The sequence below is a fragment of the Coenobita brevimanus genome, chromosome 105, assembly GCF_032717465.1.
Source record: "Coenobita brevimanus isolate Jiangsu-jjx chromosome 105, ASM3271746v2, whole genome shotgun sequence".
In the NCBI taxonomy this organism is placed as follows: Eukaryota; Metazoa; Arthropoda; class Malacostraca; order Decapoda; family Coenobitidae; genus Coenobita; species Coenobita brevimanus.
This window is the reverse complement of record NC_137058.1, coordinates 24,729,627-24,751,592: the sequence shown is the minus strand read 5'-3', so window position 1 is coordinate 24,751,592 and position 21,966 is coordinate 24,729,627. Positions and strand designations below refer to the sequence as shown.

At 42.8% G+C, this 21,966-nt stretch overlaps 1 protein-coding gene across 1 annotated transcript in view; it reads left to right on the top strand.

The window, feature by feature from the left end:
- LOC145416269 (MAM and LDL-receptor class A domain-containing protein 1-like) overlaps positions 1-21,966 on the top strand; it is a 94,199-nt gene that overhangs the window by 51,707 nt on the left and 20,526 nt on the right. The window contains exons 53-67 of the mRNA XM_080285268.1: positions 1,107-1,259; positions 1,565-1,783; positions 2,610-2,741; positions 3,102-3,201; positions 3,615-3,795; positions 4,371-4,605; positions 5,178-5,309; positions 6,101-6,183; positions 8,244-8,378; positions 9,056-9,167; positions 9,458-9,680; positions 11,195-11,340; positions 12,317-12,466; positions 13,071-13,223; positions 14,328-21,703. Coding sequence (XP_080141394.1) covers positions 1,107-1,259; positions 1,565-1,783; positions 2,610-2,741; positions 3,102-3,201; positions 3,615-3,795; positions 4,371-4,605; positions 5,178-5,309; positions 6,101-6,183; positions 8,244-8,378; positions 9,056-9,167; positions 9,458-9,680; positions 11,195-11,340; positions 12,317-12,466; positions 13,071-13,223; positions 14,328-21,703 — 9,530 coding nt within the window. The remainder of the gene's footprint in view (positions 1-1,106; positions 1,260-1,564; positions 1,784-2,609; positions 2,742-3,101; positions 3,202-3,614; positions 3,796-4,370; positions 4,606-5,177; positions 5,310-6,100; positions 6,184-8,243; positions 8,379-9,055; positions 9,168-9,457; positions 9,681-11,194; positions 11,341-12,316; positions 12,467-13,070; positions 13,224-14,327; positions 21,704-21,966) is intronic.

Sequence of the window (21,966 nt, the reverse complement as noted above, 5' to 3'; positions counted from 1 at the left end):
TTGGACCAGTACTAGGACCCATGATGGACCACACCACATGTATGTCAACAGGTACATGGGTCATATTCTTAAGCTCTGTGTGTTTGTCTGTCTGTTAATCTGTCTGCCTGTGTGTGTACACCTCAGTTTCATATGGTGTTGGACCAGTACTAGAACGTATGATGAACCACACAATGCATCTGTCATCAGGTACGTGGATTGTGTTTTAAGTGACTTTGGAGATGTCTCAACACATCTTCCTTAACAAATTATTCTGCACATCACACCTGGCTACAATGTTGAAGCAGTGTCAGGGCCTATGATTGACCACAGTACACACCACTCAACAGGCACGGTCCCCAGTGATAAAGGCACCAAAATATTTACACTAATATTTCACTGTGTCTGTTTGTTTACTCTATGTGTAATTACTGTTGCCTGAAGTTTATCCGCTGTGATAGGTTATAGTTCACAGTGATGGTTGAGTTATAGTTCACTGGAATGGTTGAGTGGTTAGCATTGCCAGCTACAAAGTTGTTGACCCAGTGCAGGCGGCTGACATCACACGACTCAGGAGTTATCCACCATTTGTTGCTTTGTAGGTAAAATGAGTACCTAGGGTAACATCTAGAGCAAGCAATCATCATAACTTGGATGATGCAGTATCTTTGTATAGTATCCCAGGTTAGTGGATGAATAACCCACCACAGGCTTAAAAAATAAGTTATAGAGATGATGACTTCTGCCTGTACCTTTTATTGCTGCCCAGGGGAAAATAACACTCCTCACACCTTAGATGTTACGACCAAGTAGCCTATTCCAAGACCCTTGTGCCTCAGACAGGGCAACACAGTATTGGTTAATGCATGAGTGGGTGAAAATAGAAATGAGAGTACTGTAGTTGATTTGTTTTCAACTGGAAGAACTGAGCCACACTTAACAGCTTGAATGCTAAGTTGTGGTGGCATGAAATTCAACAAGTCTTAGTTATGAGTTAGGAATGAATCTCCCTGGTTACTTATTAAGTTGACCCTTGAATCTGGCTGCACTTGGAGATTGAGCTGAAAGAAGTTAGGGATCTTTGTCATATAAAAACAAATTCACCATAATATCATTCTCTGCTGCAGGTCATTTCATCTACATCAGATCCACTGGACCACAGTCAAAAGCTGTCCTATATTCCGAGACCCTGCCTATCACTGAAGCCGGCCACTGCTTCTCATTTGCCTACTACATGCAAGGAAGTGGAGCACCTCTGATCAAACTCTATGTCTTGGAAGGTATGTTTTTTTATGAACATGCTTTTTATGAATTATTCCAGGGACTTGAATGGTGAGTGAATGGGAGTGTGGCTTATTCAGTTGGGGAAACATTGGTTAATATCTTATTCAATAAATTTTTTTCTGACTCTCTGGACCCTACCTCACCCACCAGACTGGTAGCATATAGCTGAATTATGTGAGACTAAATGTAATTAATGCATGGGAAATCTCTAACACTCAGCCGGAGAAGGGACCAGTTTCTGAATATAAAGCACAGATATAGGTTTTATTATTAATGATACCGTATGTTATGTTTGTTTCAGTTGACCAGGAACCCACTGTGTCGGACATACCAGACTGGGAGCATGTAACAGAGGTAGGTGAGACATGGCAGACGGTGCGGCTGTACATACCAAATGAGGAGTTCCAGCAGCATGTCTTCATCACTGGCACCACCATCACTACTAGCGTGGAGCTTGACTCAGGACACACTGCCATTGATGACTTCCTGCTTACTGAGGGGTCATGCCATTATCCACAAGGTACAATCATCTGCCATTATTTGTGCCCACCCTCTAACCCTTCCCCTGTCTTAGCCTGGGTTAATTTCTTGTTACAACTCAGCAAGATGGAGGGATAGCAATTTTAGGCCAGGTGAAAGTAAACATAGGTATAGCACCATATTCTATTGTTAATTTCTTGTTGCAGCTCAGTTTTCAGGATGGAGAGATGGCATTGTCAGGTCATTATTGAAGTTGATAGAGTGTATCATCACTTTCTGCTGCTAATCTCTTGTTACAGCCCAGTATTAAAGATGGAGATATGACAATTTTAGTTCAGGTTAAAGTGGATAGAGTATAGTGACATAATGATTGATTAACAGATTTGAAATTATTATTCTGTTCAAGGTATAGCCTTAATAGCTGTCTCTGTCAGTCCATTTCCAAATACTGTACCTTCATCCCAGAATAGATGGCTAGGAATGAATTGTCTCCATGTCCCCCTGTCCTTTGCCATCAGGCTTCTCTCTCTCTTTCTCTTTCATACCCTCCTCCCTCATATACTGAACCTCCTCACCCCATCTCTGTGTCTCACCCTAATTCTCCCCCTTCCACTTTCTCCCTACACATCACTTACATAAACTTTTCTAGACAGTCTCTCATTCTCCATCCTCTCCGCATGGCCAAACCATCAAAAGGTACTCCTTCCAATGTTTTTTAGCATATCCACATTAACATCACAGTATCCTGTCACTTCATGTCCTCATTTATCAGTCCCTTCACCTACCTACTCTTCTCAAATAACTCCTTATTTGTTTGGTTATATTTCCTTGGTTCTTTTCAAATGCTTCATTCTTTTGTCTTACAGAGAACTACTGTGACTTTGAAACCTCAGACCTTTGCGAATGGACGTCAAGCAATCTTGAAGGGGCAGAATGGATCTGGAACACAGGAGAAAACCCAGAACTGACCAATGGACCAGATATTGATCATACTTTTGGTAAGCACATGCTAACAATCAGACACTTATTGTTGTTGCCTCAGGCTCATGTGAACATGAACCCAGTGGAGAGCAGGCTGAAGCTGCCCTTTTCTTGCAACCACCATCATTCTCATGGAGGATAGAAAGAGAGATAAGGGACATTTGCATAACCAGACATCAGAGCCACCCAGTCATATATTGCCACCATGGAAAGCATCTTCTCTAGCAGTAGTTTTGTATGAACATGTTGGCAAAGAAGAATGTGAAAAAAAAAAAAGGCAACTTGTAACAAAGACTTAGTAAGTACACCAGTTTGATAATTATTAATGATGAGCGTGTTGATATAATCTGTGTACTGGCATTGTATCTGTATTTCAGGATCGTCCTTTGGTCACTACGTCAGCCTAAAGCATTCACCGGACAACATCAATGCAAAGGCTGATTTAGTTAGCCCTGCACACACCGGAGTTGGTGATATGTAAGTACTGTACTTGATGTTGATGAACGTTTACCCGGGTGCATAATTCGTGTGTATCATTCATGGGTTAACTCTTTTATTTGAACCATTAAACTGAATAAAAATCATCTGTTAAAAAAAAATCATCAGTGTGTGTGTGTGTGTGTGTGTGTGTGTGTGTGTGTCTTTATTTACATATCTGTCTATCTCTGTCTATATCTGTATCTATGTTTATCTTTTTATCTCTCTCCCACCTTAAACTAACAAACCATTCTGCTTTTCCCATCGAGTTTCTTCAGTTCTACTCTTACGTGTATGGGTGTGATATGTGGCAAGGATCTCTCTCAATCTTCATTATAAATCTACCTCTAACTCTCTATCTCTAGCTCTCCCATACACTTTGAACTAACAAACTATTCTACTATTTCCATCAGGTGTCTACAATTCTACTTCTACATGTATGGCCGGGATACATGGCAAGGATCTCTGTCAGTGTTCGTCAAGGATCCTTCAGTTGACGTGGACAACATCAGTCCTGTGTGGTCGATTACAGGCACGGAGGGCGAGATGTGGAATTTGGGTCAGAAATCGCTTTACTTGGGAAGCAAGTATGATGTGAGTTGAAGTTTGTGTTTTATGAGTATAATCATTAGTAGCAGTAGTAGTAGTAGTAGTAGTAGTGCTGTCTCATTTTTATCATCATTATCATCATCACCAAAAAAGTGATGATTTTAAAGCACTGTCTGTCTGTCTATACTGTATATCTATGCACCTGCCTATCACCAGATGCCTTAGTCTTGTCAGGGGTAACCACAAACAAAATAGCAGACATAATTTCAATTGCTGGTTCAGCGAAAACAGTGAGAAGGAATAGGGACTTAAATATGGAAGTAAAAAGTTGCTGCTTGACACTTTGTGATCCCCACTGTAATGTATGGAAGTGAAGCCTGCACCCTGTTGGATGGACACAAGTCAAGAGTGAGGGGAGTGGAAATGAGTGATCTGAGAGGGGTATGTAGAGTTATGTGGATAGACTGACAGACAGATAAGGAAATGAAGGAACATTGTGGTGCTGATGTGTAGATAGATAGATAGTTAGATAGAGACACAGACAGATAGACAAACAGATAGAATGATAGATAGACAGATAGCTAAATATATAGTTCTTTCTCCTTTATTCTTTGCTACAGATTACATTCCGGAGTATGGAAGGCACAGACGGGGACAACAGCATCATTGCCATTGACGACGTAGTGATGGTCAACAGGAGCTGCCCTGCCCCTGCAACTTGCAACTTTGAGGATGGGTTCTGTGACTGGAGCAACACCAAGGAAGGAGATGATATGGACTGGGACATGAACCAGGGACACACACCAACAGAAGGAACTGGTCCAAACTACGACCACACTTTCCAGACTGCCCTTGGTATGAGGTTCTTTAATCCTATAGAGGTGCATAGTTCATCTTTAGTGAATGAGACTGTTTTTACTGTTTTTACATAGGATAGTAATAGTAGTAGTTGTTGTAACCCCCACGTTCATCTGAATGTGAACCCAGCAAACTGCAGGCTGATGTTGGCCACCTCATGCAGTCCACCATCCCTCTTGCAGGTAATATGAAGGGAGTTGAGGGGCATTTGTATAAGCAGTCATGAAGCCATCTGGTTGTACTGGTACCAGCATGGGAAAATGTACTTCCTCAGCATCATTACATTGGGTGCAGGGGAGGAATGCCTTCATGTGCTGGCACTGATATAACTGTGTAGATTCACTGCCTGGTTATACAGAAAGAAAGATAGTGGATTGCAGGAGACACAGAACTTCAGCCTGCAAGTCAGTGGATTCACATCCAGATGAACCAGGAATTGCAAATACTACTGTTACTATGACTTTTACTTAGTGTTCTTGATTTATTTAGCCAAGAGCATCAGTTTTATATTATTCTTGTATCCTTCAAATAGCATACAGGTTCCCTGACCACATGCTCATCATCCTCAGGTCACTATGTGTATGTAGATGCTGCTGTGGGCCTATCAAACGCTTCCTCTGCCATCCTGGAGAGTGAGCCCATGGATGCTGGAAGATACTGCTTTGAGTTTTATTACTACATGTATGGCAGTGATGTTGGAGGTAAGTGATGTGATGCAGTAAGCAGGGTGTCTCGTGAGATTTTTTTAGAAATATCATTATGTTATTCTAGGGCTAATATTAATTGAAAAATGCTAAATCGGTGTGTCTAATTCTCAGCCATTACAGAGTTACAGTTGAACTGGTGATCTTATGGTAGAAAATGGTGTCCTTCCTAATTAAGCTGTAAGGTCATCAGTAACTGTACCTCTGAAACAGTTGAGAATTGAACCCATGTTGATACAGCAGTTTCAGCTCAAACTTAGGCAAAGAAGTTTCTCAAAAGTCTCACTTTGGATATAATATTTGACTATAATTCACCCACCTTAACTGAGTTTAGATTTTTGTTTAATTGCAGCTTATTTCCCACAGCTCATTGGTAGAATAAGACAGCACAGTATCATGGCTCTACATCCTTACTGCAACATCTTCCATGACTGGTGTTAATTTTTTGTCATAGCTCAGTATTCAAGATGGAGAGATGGCAATATTAGGCGAAATTGAAGTGAACAGAGCCTAGAGATGTGTTGTATAATAGAGAGAAAACATTATCCATAAATAACTACTATACATTGTCAATCTAATGGAGGTTGAGATGGCTGGAGTGACATCTTTTCCACAGCACATCTTCATGACTAGCGCTGTTAGTTTTAATCTTTAGTTGCAGCTAACGTTTAAGATAGAGAGATGGCAATTTTAGGCCTAATTAAAGTGGACTTAGTATAAAGATGTATAATAAATTTAAAATTAATTATTTTTGAGGATATACTGTACATTAATGTGCCATTCTTCAGGTTTGACAGTGGAGGTCGAGGTGGCTGGAGAGACAAGTATCCTGTTTCAGAAATTTGGCAACCAGGGTGGTGAATGGAAGCCTGTGAGTAGAACCTTGATACATTCTCATCTTGTACAGCCAGAGACATAAGCTTCCCTAATAGTCCACCATGTCTTCTTTGACCTAATGTACACAGTATATGGTTCCTTCCTCCTGGGTATATGGGTGTGAATAAGAGAGGCAGAGACACCGCCTAAGCCTGTGTGCACAAGAATTGGATCATTTCTCGGTTAAAGTGGGATGAGTGAGACAGTGTTGGCACCTTCCCCACACTCACCCCCATCTTGTACCATTCCCTCACTTCCCTCAGTGTAACTCATCAGCCAGAAATGACCCAGTCTTTTATGCCCGGGCTAAGGCAGTGTCTCTTTTTTTTTTTTTGGCCGAACCTGTATCATATCAAGGACAGTCATTTATGGAAAGAGAAACACAGCAAGCCTCTCTCATCCTTGGAAAGTTAGAGAAAAAATTAGAGGGAGACATAATTGTTTTACAACACTGAGCCAACTTACGTCCAACACGGCTTTAACCTAGAATGACTTTGAACACTTATGGTCAGATTTTTAAAGCTGCTCTTCATAATACCGGACCAGAGGCAAATTTTAAGCATCCTTAGCAATAACGTAGTTTTCAAGTTCATTCCTTTAACCCCTAACAGGCAGGCGACGTTACGTAACGTCCGCTCGTGAGGAGGCGGGTGACGTTACGTAATGTCCAGCCATTTTCGGTCCTAATTTATCGGTGAAATTGGGTGATGAGGCATCCTTGTCACCAGTTGTCCTTCCCTCTACTCTCCCAAGCCTTGAAACAAGTAAAATAGAATATATATATATGTAAGTTGTAGTGTTATATTTGTTCAAGTAAAATAGTATATATGTATGTAAGTAATATTGTTATAAGTGTTCAAGTAAAATAGAAAACACATACATAAGATTTTGAAGACAATGAATAGTGTAAAGAAAGCATAAATGATGAATATAGTGTTCAGTGATGAAGAAAACGCAAATGAGTGAATAGTTTGCCAGCCTCGCCCCAGGTGTGCCTGGTGAGAAGCTGCCTGCCCGCTTTCCTCCCTCACTCCTCCCCACGTCCTCCCACAGCCAGCGGAGACATATTACCACGCATGTAATGCCTCTTGCCTTCGTTTTTCATCCATTTTCAAAGATTTATGTATGTTTAGGCTTATTCCTTGATACTTTATTTTTCCGAAAATATGCTGCCCCACGCGGTGGTATAATTGATAAGTTGCCTGCCCGTAAGGGGTTAAATTACTTTTGATTACTTTATTTTTTGCTTTTTTTTTTTTTTTTTTTTGCAAGTTTTATTTATGCATTGGAGGCAGGAGCTTAAATAACTGTAGAGCATATATGTAAGATGTTTATAATTACGCTTTTATTATTTAAGCAATCTTTAGACACTGGTGGTGTGGCAGATTACGGTACCCCAACTGGATGTGGCCCACAAGGGTTTACTTCTAAGGAATGGCTGGGTTATGTTGCTCATATATTGCTGCACAGGGATCAGGAACTGGTCGCTGTTTGAATATCTAGATGGACATGGGGCCGAAGCTGGTTTTGGTTTCAGCTTCATGAAGCCATAGTTTTTAGGTCGCAGCTTCGACTTCAGTTTCAGCTTTGTAACTTTCCAAGGGCCATCAAAGCCAATGGGCTAGCTTCAACCCCCAACTGCTGGCTTAAGCACCAAGGCCTGAAAATTCAGGAACAGGCTGGTTACAACCTGGATACTGTGACATGAAGCGGATTATTGGCTTCATAAAATTCATACAGCTTCGGCTTTGTCTTTGTGAATGTTTGCATGGCTTTGGCTTTGGCTTCACGACTTTCCAAGGGCACTGGCTTCAGCTTTGGCTTCGGCTTCTTGACTTTTGAAGGGCTTTGGCTTCGGCTTCATGACTTTTGAAGGGCTTTGGCTTCGGCTGTATTGAAGGGCTTTGACTTTGGCTTCTAAACCAAAGAGCTGGCTTTAGCCCCATGTCTGTATCTAGATCAAGTAGCCTAGCCCTGGGCCCCTACACTCCTGTTGAGACAAAAAGATGATTGATTGATTGATAGATTGATAGACTGACTGATTATTATTTACAGGGAAAAGTGTCAATCAGTCAAGATGCAGAATTCAAAATCAAGCTGAAGGCCACACTAGGCAATGGCATAAAAGGAGACATCGCTGTTGATGACACCTGGACATCAGAGGAGCTCTGCACTGACAACCCTGACAAGGTGAGCACAAAAGTAGTAATAGTAGTAGTAGTGGTGGTGGTGGTGGTGGTGGTGATGTTTATAGTACAGTATTGTAGTAGTAAAAGTAGTATGCTGTAGTAGTATCATTAACTCTGTTGCTTTATTGTTCTTTATATCCTTTATTTTCCTTCCGGCTTCATTGTTATTTATTTTCCTTTGTTCTTTATTAGCTTTATTTTTGGTAGATGATAGCTACCATCATCCACTCACTTGATGTAGTGCTGCCCACTTCTTCCTTCACCTTTATCCTTCTTTTTCTGTGTCTGCTCTCCTCTCTTTCCTTTTCTCCCATCTTTCCTGTCACTTTTTATTACTCTTCTTTCACTTTTAGGTGGCTTTATATTGAGTGACAAGCCTAATGGTTTCCTGTAAGTCAGGAAACCATTTACAGTGCTGGGTGGTAACCATATAACCAGCTGAAACGTGTTCCCTATGTATCAACAAGTGGGTTGGAGGAGGGTTAGTGCCCTTTCCCATAAAACAACTAACTCAGAAACAAATGACCACCCCTTATGGGATTATGGCATCTGGCTATAGATAGATAGAGATAAATAGCTTCTATCTTTTCCTTTATTGACCTCAGATGTTTACCCTTATTACTCCTTCATCATCCTTTATTATCCTTTATTATCTTTTTCTTATCATTTTCTCAACAGTTTGTGTGTCCTGATGGCACCTGGATTGACATCACTCAGTTGTGTGACTTCAAAGTAGATTGCCCGGACAAAGACGATGAAATGTTCTGTGGAGACTGTAACTTTGAACAAAGTGAGTGCAAGAGCTGGAATATTTTTTTTAAGCCCTGTCTCTATTATTTCCTTCTCTCTGAATCCTGTCTCACTGCATCTTTTAAGTAAGAGAAAAAGTTGGGATGATGATTATGATGATGATGATGATGATTTTCTTAGGCACTATGATGATTACAGATAGATAGATAGATATAGATATATTTAATATTATATTTCTCTGTTGATATTGTGGATGATGATTATGATGATGCCGATGATGATGACCATGATGATAATGACAGTGATGACATCTGGTATTTATTCCCGCAGGCAACTGTGGGTGGACACTTGAATCCGAGAACAACCAGTTATGGCAGCGTGGTCGCAACCTAAGTGACTCCACAGGCCTTTTGTTCATAGCAGACCATACGCTGGAGTCGACCCTCGGCTACTACCTGTACGTGGATGAGCGTCCCAGTGACCTGACTGGCCCTGCCATCATGATATCCGTGTCACATTACAATGCATACTTACAGTGCTCTATGCAGTTTTGGTGAGTGTTTATACGCATACTTACAGTGCTCTATGCAGTTTTGGTGAGTGTTTATACGCATACTTACAGTGCTCTATGCAGTTTTGGTGAGTGTTTATACGCATACTTACAGTGCTCTATGCAGTTTTGGTGAGTGTTTATACACATACTTACAGTGCTCTATGCAGTTTTGGTGAGTGTTTATACGCATACTTACAGTGCTCTATGCAGTTTTGGTGAGTGTTTATACGCATACTTACAGTGCTCTATGCAGTTTTGGTGAGTGTTTATACTGTTTGTTTTTGCTGTATGGTGCTGGTGTGAGATGTCTTTCTGTGGTAGGTAATACAAACATCCCTCAGTTTCCTCCCTGTCCCCAGCAAGGATGATGGTGGGCTGCAGTTCAGGTGGGCCTGGGGCCATACCACCATCACTGCCACCAACAGCAACAACCCCATTGACTGTTCAGATTTTGTTGACAGAAAAGAATTTTCTGGTGATACCCAAATAACATTCTTGGATATACCAGTAGATTTGTAGGAATCACTAGTGATAGTTTTTGGAGCTTTTGACTGTTATTAATTTTCTCTGCTGAACAAAATTTTGTATTATTAATGTGAATAAAATATGCAATGCACTGACCGCAGTGATGAAAATAATCTGGCCTTCGCTGAAATAAAATCCTAATGGAAAAACAACCATAAGGGAGTTAACTGGAAAAAAAAAAAACATATATTAAAGAGGCTTAACAAGGAGTAATAGATTACAAAATGTTTGTTTTAACCTGACAAAGCTACCTAACTCTTTTCAGCTCAGTGAGAGCCAGATGTAGTTAGACTGAAGGAGTGAGTTGGCTAGTAACCAAGGAGACTCATTCCCACCTTATAACTAAGGCTCTTTGAATTTCATGTAACAACAACTTAGTATTCAAGTTGTGGCAGTGGCCTTGGTATTGCACCTTCACCTTAACTTGGCCCAGATTTTAATTCATTTTGTAGTTTATTTCACATAGCCCAGTGTCCGAAAAAGACAGTGCTATGGCTGTACATCCTTGCCATAGGACTTCTTTGTGATTAGCATTATATTAATAGTGGTAATTTGTTGCCCCTACTCAGCAGTCAAGGTCGAGTTCAAGTAATAAAGAGTATAAAAACTTCTACTTATCAATCAAATATGCCTTAAGTCTCTAAGGGATGACCACACATCACATATATACCTCCCTGTCACCCTCTCCTGTGCCATCTGGCTGCCCTATCTCCAACTCACACCTCCTTCTCTCATATACCTTTCCACACCATCCCTCCATCTCATCTTCAGTCTCCTCCTCTCCCTTCCTCCTCCACCTCACTCACATTCAGTCTCCTTGTCAGTCTCTCATTCTCCATCCTCTCCATGTGGCCAAACCATCTCAGAAGCATCCCTGTGCTTTCTAACATATCCATAACAGCACCACAATGCTCCTTCACCTCCTCATTTGTTTGTCTGTCTCTCCACTTAACTAAAACAGACTGACCTTACTTGTGTTGCCATCGCAGGTACCGTGAATACAGCAGGGGCTCGGGAGGGCAGAAGCACATGAGGGTGTCAGTGAGCATAGAGCAAACCGGCGAACTCCATCCACTCTTCTACCTCACTGACATGGGCAACTTCGAATGGAACCAAGCTAGTGTAAGGCTTTTAGGTATGTATCAGTTGAGGCAATGACAGTTTGAAATATTTCTTCATCTTTTTGTGTGAGCCATATTAGAAGTGACAAAAAAGATAAGGATAATTTTGGAGTTTTACTATTATCACTTGCCAGATTAAATAACTGAGGCTGTGTGTAGGTGTGCCTGTTAGGTGAAGCCAGGCTTGCAAGGGTTTGATTGGTGGGTGAATGTGTGTGTGGCCCATTTCATAGGTATGTATATAGACTGGTCCCCTTTCCCTTGCTTTCTTGATCTGATCTCACTTCACCTTTGAGCTGGAAAAAGAGTTAAGATGATTATGATGATGACCAGGAAAAGGTGCAGTATATATAAGACAGCACCTCTGGATGCACTCATGCACAAGATATCCTGTAGCGCCTCATTCTTAGCTATTTATTTTGCATATTACACTTTATTTTTTTTACTTCACCTCATCCTTAGGGGGGAAGAGAGGTCTGGATGATGATGATGATGACACCTTTTTATCCTGTTGTATATTATAGTGGCAAACTTTGTCGTTACTAGAATATGTAAAAGTAATATAAAATATTAAGGTACAGTATGCATAATAAATCACTGTGAAAAAGGTGCTGCCAAGCCTTCAGTGCCACCCATGACACTGGCATTGTTCATTTATCAAATTTGTTTCATGCTTCTGATTACAAATAAATGAATGATCGCATTTACCATGGGAGGGTTTATAATGAAATGCCTTAAGAGATTGTTGTAGTTGTGACCCCAGACTCATCCTAACATGAACCTGGTGGACTGCAGGCTGAAGTTGTCATTTTTGGACATTCCACTATCCTCCTTTTGAGGGACAGAGGAAAAGCAGAGGGATGTTTGTAGAGGAAGTTGAGGAGTGTTTGTAAAACCTAGTGCAACTACATGAAGACATCCCTTTCTAGTGCCATCTTTAAGTGAAATAGCTTTAAATGAGGCCTAACTCTAATTTGTTTTGTGTTACAGACTGGCTGGGAGAATTCAAAATACAGGTCTCTGGTGACACAACAGGGTCACCATCCGATCTCACCATAGACGACATTTCCTTCTCAGGCTGTGAGATGCCTGGTGTGTCGGTGGAGTGCCCGGAGTATTATATCAAGTGCACCCAGACTGGTGAGTTGTTGTTGCTGTGGCCCTAAGCTCATCTAAATGTGAACCTGGTTTACTGCAGGCTGAAGTTGCCCTAGTCCTGCAGTCTACCATCTTCCTTTTGGGGAAGAGGGAGGGAGCTGAGGGAATTTGCATAACCAGGTAACTCACTTGTCCAGTTACATTGGCACCATTGCATGAAGGTATCTCTCTTCAGCGTCAAAAATTCCAAATCTGAGGAAGACCTTGTGTGTTTCTCTGCTTATAGATAATTCTCTTTGATATGATGCATCAGGGAGGAAGGTGATGGACATGCATTAAGTGTTACGTAGACACAGTAGAGTCGTAGATAAACTGTTGTTGTCTGACTATACAACCATGAGCAAATGTTTGATGATACTTCTGTGGCAGCTGAGGCATTGGAAGGTATTATATGAACTATTTGTATGTGACAGCAGTATAAAGCAGACAACAAGAGAGTATGAGAAGGAAGGATACTTTGTGTGATTCAGGATAGAATGAAAAATATGGAAGGCAGGATACAATACCGGCAGAGGATTATTGTTGAAAATTTACTCATGACTTGTATATGATGGCGTATTGGGGATCTAATTCTTTGTGTTCTCAGGCGTGTGTGTGTCTCAGGAGTTTATCTGTGACAACACCAATGACTGTGGAGATAAGAGTGACGAGGAGGGATGTGATGCTTACCTGCCTCTGTGTACCTTTGAAGAAGATCAGATGGTGGATTGGATGCAGGAAGATGTACAGGATGATATAGGTAGAGTATTGTCTATTATAACCATCTATCTATCTGTATATCTATCTCTCCATCTGTCTGCATCTATCTCTCTCTCTGGGTCACTATCTGTCTATCTGTTTATCTTTCTGTTTAGCCATCTGTCTGTCTGTCTGTCTCTCCATGTGTCTGCTACATCTCTCTTGATCTCTCTGTCTCTCTGGCTTTCTGTCTACCTATCTGTATCAATCTATCTATCTGTCTGTCTGTCTGTCCCTATATCTGTCTCTGCATCTGTCTCAATCTCTTTGTCTATCTATCTGTCTATCTGTCATTCTGTCTATCTTTTTGTCTGTCTGCCTGTCTGTCTGTTTGTCATGCAGTCCTTTTATGCCTCATCAGGAGCATAGGGACCTGGGGATAGGCTACTCAGTCCCAACATTTAACATGAGGGTGACCAGCCTTGTTCTTCCCTGAGTGGCTCCATGTGAACAGTAAACCCCACCCATCCCTCTGATGTACACCCTTATAGACCCCATCTGGTTGGAGTACCTTAACCCACTAGACCACCAGGCAACATTTGGTTATATGGTTACCACCCAATATAGTAAATGGTATCCTGGGTTGATGTTAATTGCAATGATCACAAAGTATCAACACAAAATGTAACTCACAGACAGTGTACCCTTACTGGATTATTGTTCAGGTTAATCTAATTTTACGTTACTTTATTTCATCCATGTTCTGGTGTAGCCTTTATTGTTTGGCAGCAGTGAACTTTAATGGTATGCGTCCAGGATCAAATTTTGTAGGCAGTCAGTTAATGCTGTCACTGTAATGGTCATTCCGATTTATCCATAAGTACAACTTATCCGGTGCCAACTTTTGAACAAGTCGTCCTGGAAGGGAGGAGAGGGAGGGGGACGCCAAGGATGAGATGGAGGGATGGAGTGGAAAGATATATGAGAGAGGGGAGTGTGAGCTGGGAGCAGGGCAGCGAAATGGCGGGGGACAGGGCGACATGGAGGCGATTTGTTTGTGGTCACCCCTTATGGGATTAAGGCATCTGGCAATAGATAGGTAGATAGATAGTCTTATCAATTGATGACATATTAATGTTTTGCTGTATATGTGCTTCTTTTCCAGACTGGGTGTATGGCTCTGGGCAGACCATAGCCGGTAGCACCACTTACCTGACGGGACCCCCAGCTGACCACACCACCAGGCTGTCAACCGGCCACTACCTCTACATCGGAAGTCAGACAGTGGCCGCTGAAGGAGTGAAGATCTCGGAAAAAAAGTACCGCGCTTGGTTGGTCAGCCCTGTGCTCATGGTGGATGGCGATACAATATTCCCGTGTCAACTGCGCCTCCATTACTATATGTTTGGGAAGAATGTGGAGGAACTGAACGTCTACATAAGAACTGAAACTCATGGAGACAAAATTCTTTCTTTCACAAGGACGGGAGAACAAGGACAGTTCTGGGATCGTTCAGTCATTACCAGCAGTGAGAAGCAACCTTTCCAGTTCATCATTGAAGGAGTCACAAACAACAAGGACTTGGCAGACATTGCCATCGATGACTTGTCATTTACAGAATCATGCATCCCTCTTAATACTTCCCTGCCTATTGGCCCTACCTCAACCCTGCCTCCATACAACCCCTGTGCTGATGATCAGTTTTACTGTGGTATGCTGGATGAGTGTGTTGCGGAGTCTCAGAGATGTGACTGGAAAAAGGACTGTTCCAATGGTGGAGATGAGGACAACTGTGGTGCCTGCACATTTGAATTTGGCTCGTGTGGATGGGAGGACGTAAGTGAGGGAATATTCCACTGGAGGACAATTATCGCCAGCGAGTATAATGAGTATAACCATCCAGGCTTTGACCACACGAGCAATGAGACGTACGGTCATTATTTGTACGTTGAGGGTGGGGAAGGTGTAACAGGCCGAACAGCTGTTATGCAAGGCCCTGTTTCACTCCATACAACTGGCCACTACTGCGAGCTGCATCTGTGGCTTTATCTTCAAAATGGCGTGAATTCCCAGCTAGGTCTGTACTACCATAGCATTTACCAGCCAGAGGACGTACTGTTGTTCAATATGACATACTCGGATATAAAGGAGAAACTTTGGTATGAAGTCATCGCCTCAGCTAGACTGGTGCCATCATCCTCAGTTTTCAGATTAAAGGCAACTCCAACGTTTGATGTCATAAGCGATTGGGCGGAATCAAACTCGGTGCTTGCAGTTGATGACATCAGTTTCTTCAATTGCAATGAAGATTTGGAATCCCTGGACTGTAATTTTGATGATGAGGGAATCTGTACATGGAGACAAGATACAACTGACGACCAGCAGTGGAAGAAGGGAGATGCAAATAACAGCACTCTTGCAGATCACACCACTGGGGCTGGATACCATTTGTTTATAGATTTCCAAGACTCACAGGCCAATAAGGGGGACAAGGCAAGATTAATAAGTACAGTGCAGTCAAAACCCAATGCACTGAAGAATGTATTTGTCCTGTGGTACTACTTTTATGGTGAGAATGTGGGTACATTTAGAATCATTGAGAGGAAACAAGAGACTTTAGAAAATGACACCTTGTTTGAAGTGAGTGTGTCAAAGAGAGATGGATGGCTGAAGTTCAATGAGGAGCTTCAAGAGGATGATGATTACACAATTATCCTTGAGGGCGAATGGGGAGAGATTGGGCCTGGGATGCTGGCAGTTGATGATGTGCAGATTTCAGCCAGGTTAAATGAATATCTCTGTGACTTTGAGGAAGGTTTTTGTCAGTGGGAACCAGGGACAAATGACTCAGCAGTTTGGACAAGAGGGCATGGAGTGGACAACAACACGGATTACCCTCCAGTCGATCACACACACAACACCGCAATGGGATACTATGTGTACCTGAAGAATGACAATAATCCTGGAAGTCTTGGCCATCTGACTTCACCGTCGTACAAATCAGCTGGTGTTCAGTGCCTCCGGTTCTGGTATCACATGCTGGGCGATGATGTTGGGAATCTACTCGTCCAGATGGCTGACCTGACTATCTCTGAGTTATTTGTTCCTCTTTGGTCTCACAGCCAGAACACATTTGAGATCTGGGCCCTTGGATTGGTAACCTTACCTGGTGTACAAGAGTTTAAGGTGAGATTTGAGGGCATAGCAGGAGCAAACAATGATACTGTTATAGCCCTTGATGATATTGAGTTTATTCCTGGTGTTTGTGAAAGAGCCCACGATTGTGACTTCGAGTACGACATGTGCGACTGGATTAACACAGACGAACTGGACACGTTTGACTGGGAGCGGTCATCGGGAGTAGAAAGCGGGGGCATTATCGTAGACCATACCATTGATTACGACACTGGCCACTACCTGGTTACGAGGCTTGCTGATAAGAAGAAAGGAGACTCGGCTAAGTTATACAGTGGTTCGGTTCCAGCCAGACGCAACTGCATGACCTTCTGGTATTCCATGCAGAATATTGTGAATGCCACATTGATGGTTAAGCTGATGGATGGAGATGACATTCCTCTTACAAGCATCAAGAATTCAACCTTGGATTACCTGTGGGAGGAAGAAACACTTACTCCTGAGATAATGACTGAGACCTTTGAAATTATGTTTGAGCTTCTTGTGGAGGAAGATATAACCCAGTCTGATTATGATGCTGTAGGGCTAGATGATGTTGCATTTAGAGAATTCTGTGTCCTCCCAACATTCCCACCCATAACCACACCCTCACCAACCCACCTGCCATCCATATATGACTGTGACTTTGAGCAGGGCAATGATACATGTGGATGGACACAGGCAATGGATGATGATACAGACTGGATACTGTGGCAGGGAGAAACACCTTCAGCAGAAACAGGGCCTCACAATGATCACACACTACTGACAGATGAAGGGCATTACATATATGTTAGCAATTCTGCAGGAGGTGAAAATAAGGCTAAACTCAGGAGCCCAGCCATAGATATTGGTAGTAATGGAGTGTGTCTTTCATTCTGGTACCACATGCAAGGTTTTGACATCGGCACCCTGGAAGTATCACTGGAAGGAGTTGGCACAAATACAAGCGAGTTGATCTGGCAACGTTCACATGATCAAGGAGATTACTGGGTGCAGAGCAAAATACAGCTACCGGTACAGGATGATGGATTCACCTACATGGTGATCCAGGCAAGACCACTGGATACGGGCCTGGGAGACATTGCATTGGATGACATCTTGCTTGACTTTGGTCCCTGCCATGTTGAACAACTGTGTAACTTTGAAGAGGGAGATACGTGCGGGTTTGAACAGTCACTTGAGGATGGTACATATTGGGAATTGGCTCTGGTGTCAGACGGTGAAGGAGAATATGGGAAATTCCCAAAGCAAGATCACTCATTGCAGTCATCATCTGGACATTACCTCAGACTAGCAGATGAAGGATTGGGTATCATTTTTACTAAAGAGATAGATCCAAAGTATACCTGTTTGGAGTTCTGGGTATACCTTGATGGATATGCTGGTATGACTCCTGCCACCTTGAAGGTATACACTCGCAGCAATGGTGTTATTGATTCAGAGCCAAAGGTTGAGATCACAGATTTGATAGGCAATTCATGGAATCGATATTTGATACCAGTAACAAGTTCAAATCCATATTCTGTTGGATTTGAGGGTGAGGTGCATAGCGGAGGGTTTGTCGTTGGTCTGGATGATGTACAGCCACTGTTGTCCTGTGAACCAATGGATGAGTGTAACTTTGAGAGTGACTTCTGCACCTGGAAGAATCTTGTGGATGGAGATGACTTTGACTGGTCCCTCACACAAGCTGGGTACCTGGACAACACATATGCTCCACCTACGGATGTTACCCTGGGTTCTCCATATGGGAGGTTTGCCTTTGTGGATATGTACAGGGAGAGATCATCAGGGGAAACACCATCAGCAATATTAGAGTCAAGCGTCATGGAAATCTCAGAACAGTGTGTCAGTTTTTGGTACCACAGTCAGGGTAAAGGTCAACAAACGCTCACTGTTCAAACCAAGACTGTTCTAGAAGAGGAGATAGCCAATGTACTGGAGACGGGAACCACTCTCTCTGTCGAATGGAAGTACGAGCAGACTACAGTAAGGGAGGCCAACCACTACACAGTTCAGTTTGTGGCAATGTCTGATCATGGAGAGGCAGGTATAATTGCCATAGACCAAGTGAAGGTGATGCCGGGGGTGTGTACAAACTCCACCATACCTGAATGCTCCATGAAGTGTGACTCTGGGACAACGTGCATAGAGGACAACCAAATCTGCAACTTCATCCTGGAGTGCAAGAATGGGGAGGATGAGCGTTTATGTGGCTACAACTGCACGTTTGATGAGAAGGTGATAGCCGACCTAACGCACTGCCAATGGAAGAATGTAGATGTGAGTGACAACATAATTTCCTGGGTGAGTCTCTCTGGTGAAAGTAATAACACCTTTGGACCTCCCTTGGATCACACTTATCTGAATACTGAAGGACATTACATGGCTGTGGCTCCTGTTGAAAGTAGAGCCAACAAACAACACCCAGCAATTCAAATTAGAACCACAAGCCAACAGACAGCTGTATTAGAGAGTCCAAAGCTTCATAACTCAGCAGCTTATTGTGTGATGACATTCTGGTATGTGATGTATGGAAAACCAGATAATGTCTCCTCCACAGACATTGGTACTTTGGAGGCACTGTATCAGATTGATGAACTCTCGACTCCATTGCTGACAATAAGTGGTGATCAGGGAGAAGAGTGGAGGCATGGAGTGATTTATGTAGGCAGGATATCCCCCGAGTTCTCCATCAGATTTGAAGGTAACAGAAATCTAGACTTGAGTGGGTATATGGCTGTGGATGACATCATGTTTGAGAACTGCTTCCTCCCCACACCATTAGAGGATCCCAGTGATTGCCGGGACTTTGTGTGCCAGAACAATGCCTGTGTGTCATCGTTTGATCTCTGTGACTTTGTGGATGACTGCGGAGATTATTCGGATGAAATTGAGGCCTTGGCTGGTTGTGATAAGTTCGTTGGCCGTTGTTCATTTGAAGATGGATCTTTCTGTGACTGGACCCAGGAAGGACCGGACCAGTGGCAGCTTGGGTCGCCAGGCTCTGAAGACATCATTCCCAACCGTGATCACACAGTTAATGCGGCAAGTGGTTCGTTTATCCACATTGATAGTTCTGAGGCATCCAAAAGTTCTGTTGAAGCCACGATAGCCAGTCCCATTTTATACTGGAATGACGACCTTATTTCCCCATGCAATATCAGATTCTTCTTCTATGTTGATGGACCAGCAGTGGGTAGTTTAGTGGTTTCAACAAGAGATGCCATAGATGGACCCTTGATTGACCACTGGACGGTTTCTGAGGCAGTTGGTCCATACTGGGAGCGAGCGGAAGTGTACGTTGAGGCCCACTTGATACAGAACAAACCCTTCCAGATGGTTGTGACAGGAAGAACCTCGAATTTTACAGGTGGAGATACAACCGTAATTGCAATTGATGACATATCCTTTACTGAAGCCTGTGGTCTCTCTAGTGATACCTTACCAACACTGTCACCAAATGCAACCATCACCACCACATCAACATCACCATGTGACAATATGTACATGTGTGGAAACGGAGTTTGCATACCATGGGATTATATCTGCAATTTTGAAGACAATTGTTTAGATGGAACGGATGAGACAATGTGCGCTGACTGTACCTTCGAAGATAATACTTGTGGATGGACAGATGTGAGTTATGGTCAGTATTTCTGGATCCGACAGGAGCCAAGTCCTTCAGGAAGAGGCGGATATGTAATGGAAGTGGAGGAGAGGTTTGGAGGATCTTCAAAGACTGCACAAATGGTTAGTGTCCCTCTAGGAGCTACGTCTGTCACCTGTGTCATGAGTTTTGCATACTATAAACACAAGGGAAAGCTTGGGACAACGAGCCTGGAGATTAAGGTACAATCAAGCAGTGGTCATGATTACTCCGTGTGGTACGCAATAGAGGATAAGAATGATACGTGGCATGAAGAGACAGTGGGCATTGGGGGGCTTAGTAGTGGATGGAATATGCTGATACAAGGCACACACTTTGACACCGAGGGAATAATGATGATCGATGATATCCACTTTGAAAACTGCTCTGTCCCAGAAGCAATCCTTTGCAAACCAGAGCAGTATCAGTGCCTGTCCGGTGTTTGTGTGGAAATGGATGAGCTCTGTGACTTCAGTGACGATTGTGGCGATCGAACAGACGAACAGCCAACACTGTGCTCTGAGTACCCAGAGAGATGTGATTTTGAGCAGGATTTCTGTAGGTGGACTGCTGATAATTCCACCTTTGGATGGATAAGAAAGACTGGAGAGATGTTATCCGAAGATGTTGGCCCGGATTACGATCACACTTATTACAATGAAACTGGTTACTATATATATCTGCAGAGTGGGCAAGGGGACACTGGGAAAATAGGCAGGATATATAGCACTGGATTCAACCCGTCGTCTACTAAATGCCACTTCAGATTCTGGTACATGATGAGGGCGAATCAGAATGCATTATTAACAGTTTATGCTGTGGAGACAAGCAAGGATTCCCAACGAGCCCCACCAAGGAAATTATACCAGACAGGAGGATCAGAGGAGTATTTGTGGGTGAAGGTGGATGTGCCGGTAATGCATGCAAGGTATTACAAAATCATGCTGGAGGGAAAAGTTGGGTATGAGTTGTTAGGAGACATAGCAGTTGATGATATTTCATTCACCAGCGACTGCTCACCCATTGTAACAGTAACAACTCCACCCCCTGATACATGTCCCAACGACCAGTTCTTGTGTTCAGATGGCACGTGTATTCCAAATGAGAGTGTCTGCAATTTCAAATATGACTGTGAAGACGATGAACTGGTGTGTCCATCTTTCTGCAACTTTGAGGTGGATTCATGTGGCTGGCAGGAGGCAGTGGAGGATGGTCTAAATTGGGTTGTGGCAAAGGCAAATGATAGTTCTTTCGGGACGGATGATGGTGGTCCGTTTGTTGATCAGGGAGGAAGGGAAGATGGTCATTTCCTTCTGCTTCACAAGACCAAGGAAGACCTGTCAAATGAGGAAGGTTTAGCATTCACTCACTGGTACCAGAACTCTGCACCATATTGCCGTTATAAATATTGGTATTACATTAGTGGGGTACTTTGGTCTAATGTCGTTCTCAGACTCAACAACACACCGTCAGATTTCACAAACCTGACATTCTTCACGGGAGACATGGTAGAGGAGGAGGGTCATTGGTACAGTGGGGAGGTGGGCATCGGTCGCCAGGAGTCGCCATTCCAGCTGTCCCTCTACAAAGAACCATATTACGATTATGCCGGCAAGTTTGCCATTGACGAGACCTTATTTGATGAGGAATGCCACTACCCAGATCCTTCGGAGGACGATTGCACCATTCATGAATTCCACTGCCCAAAAACACTGGTAAGCAACATTTTTTTTTTTCCTGACGGTATATTTTGTATAGTCATTTTGTTGGGGTAGATATAAACAATCCACTCACTACTAAAGTTTAACAGAACCCTCGAGTTTCATAATCTAGTCGTAGTCTGGACAAAGCAAAAAAGGCATCATCGTTGGCAAAGGTTAATATAGAGTCTTGGATGATGATTAAAAAGCATTTTAGTATCTTGTTTTTTGTTTTTTTTAATCTCCCTGGACCCTACTTAATCCCATCCAAGGGTGGA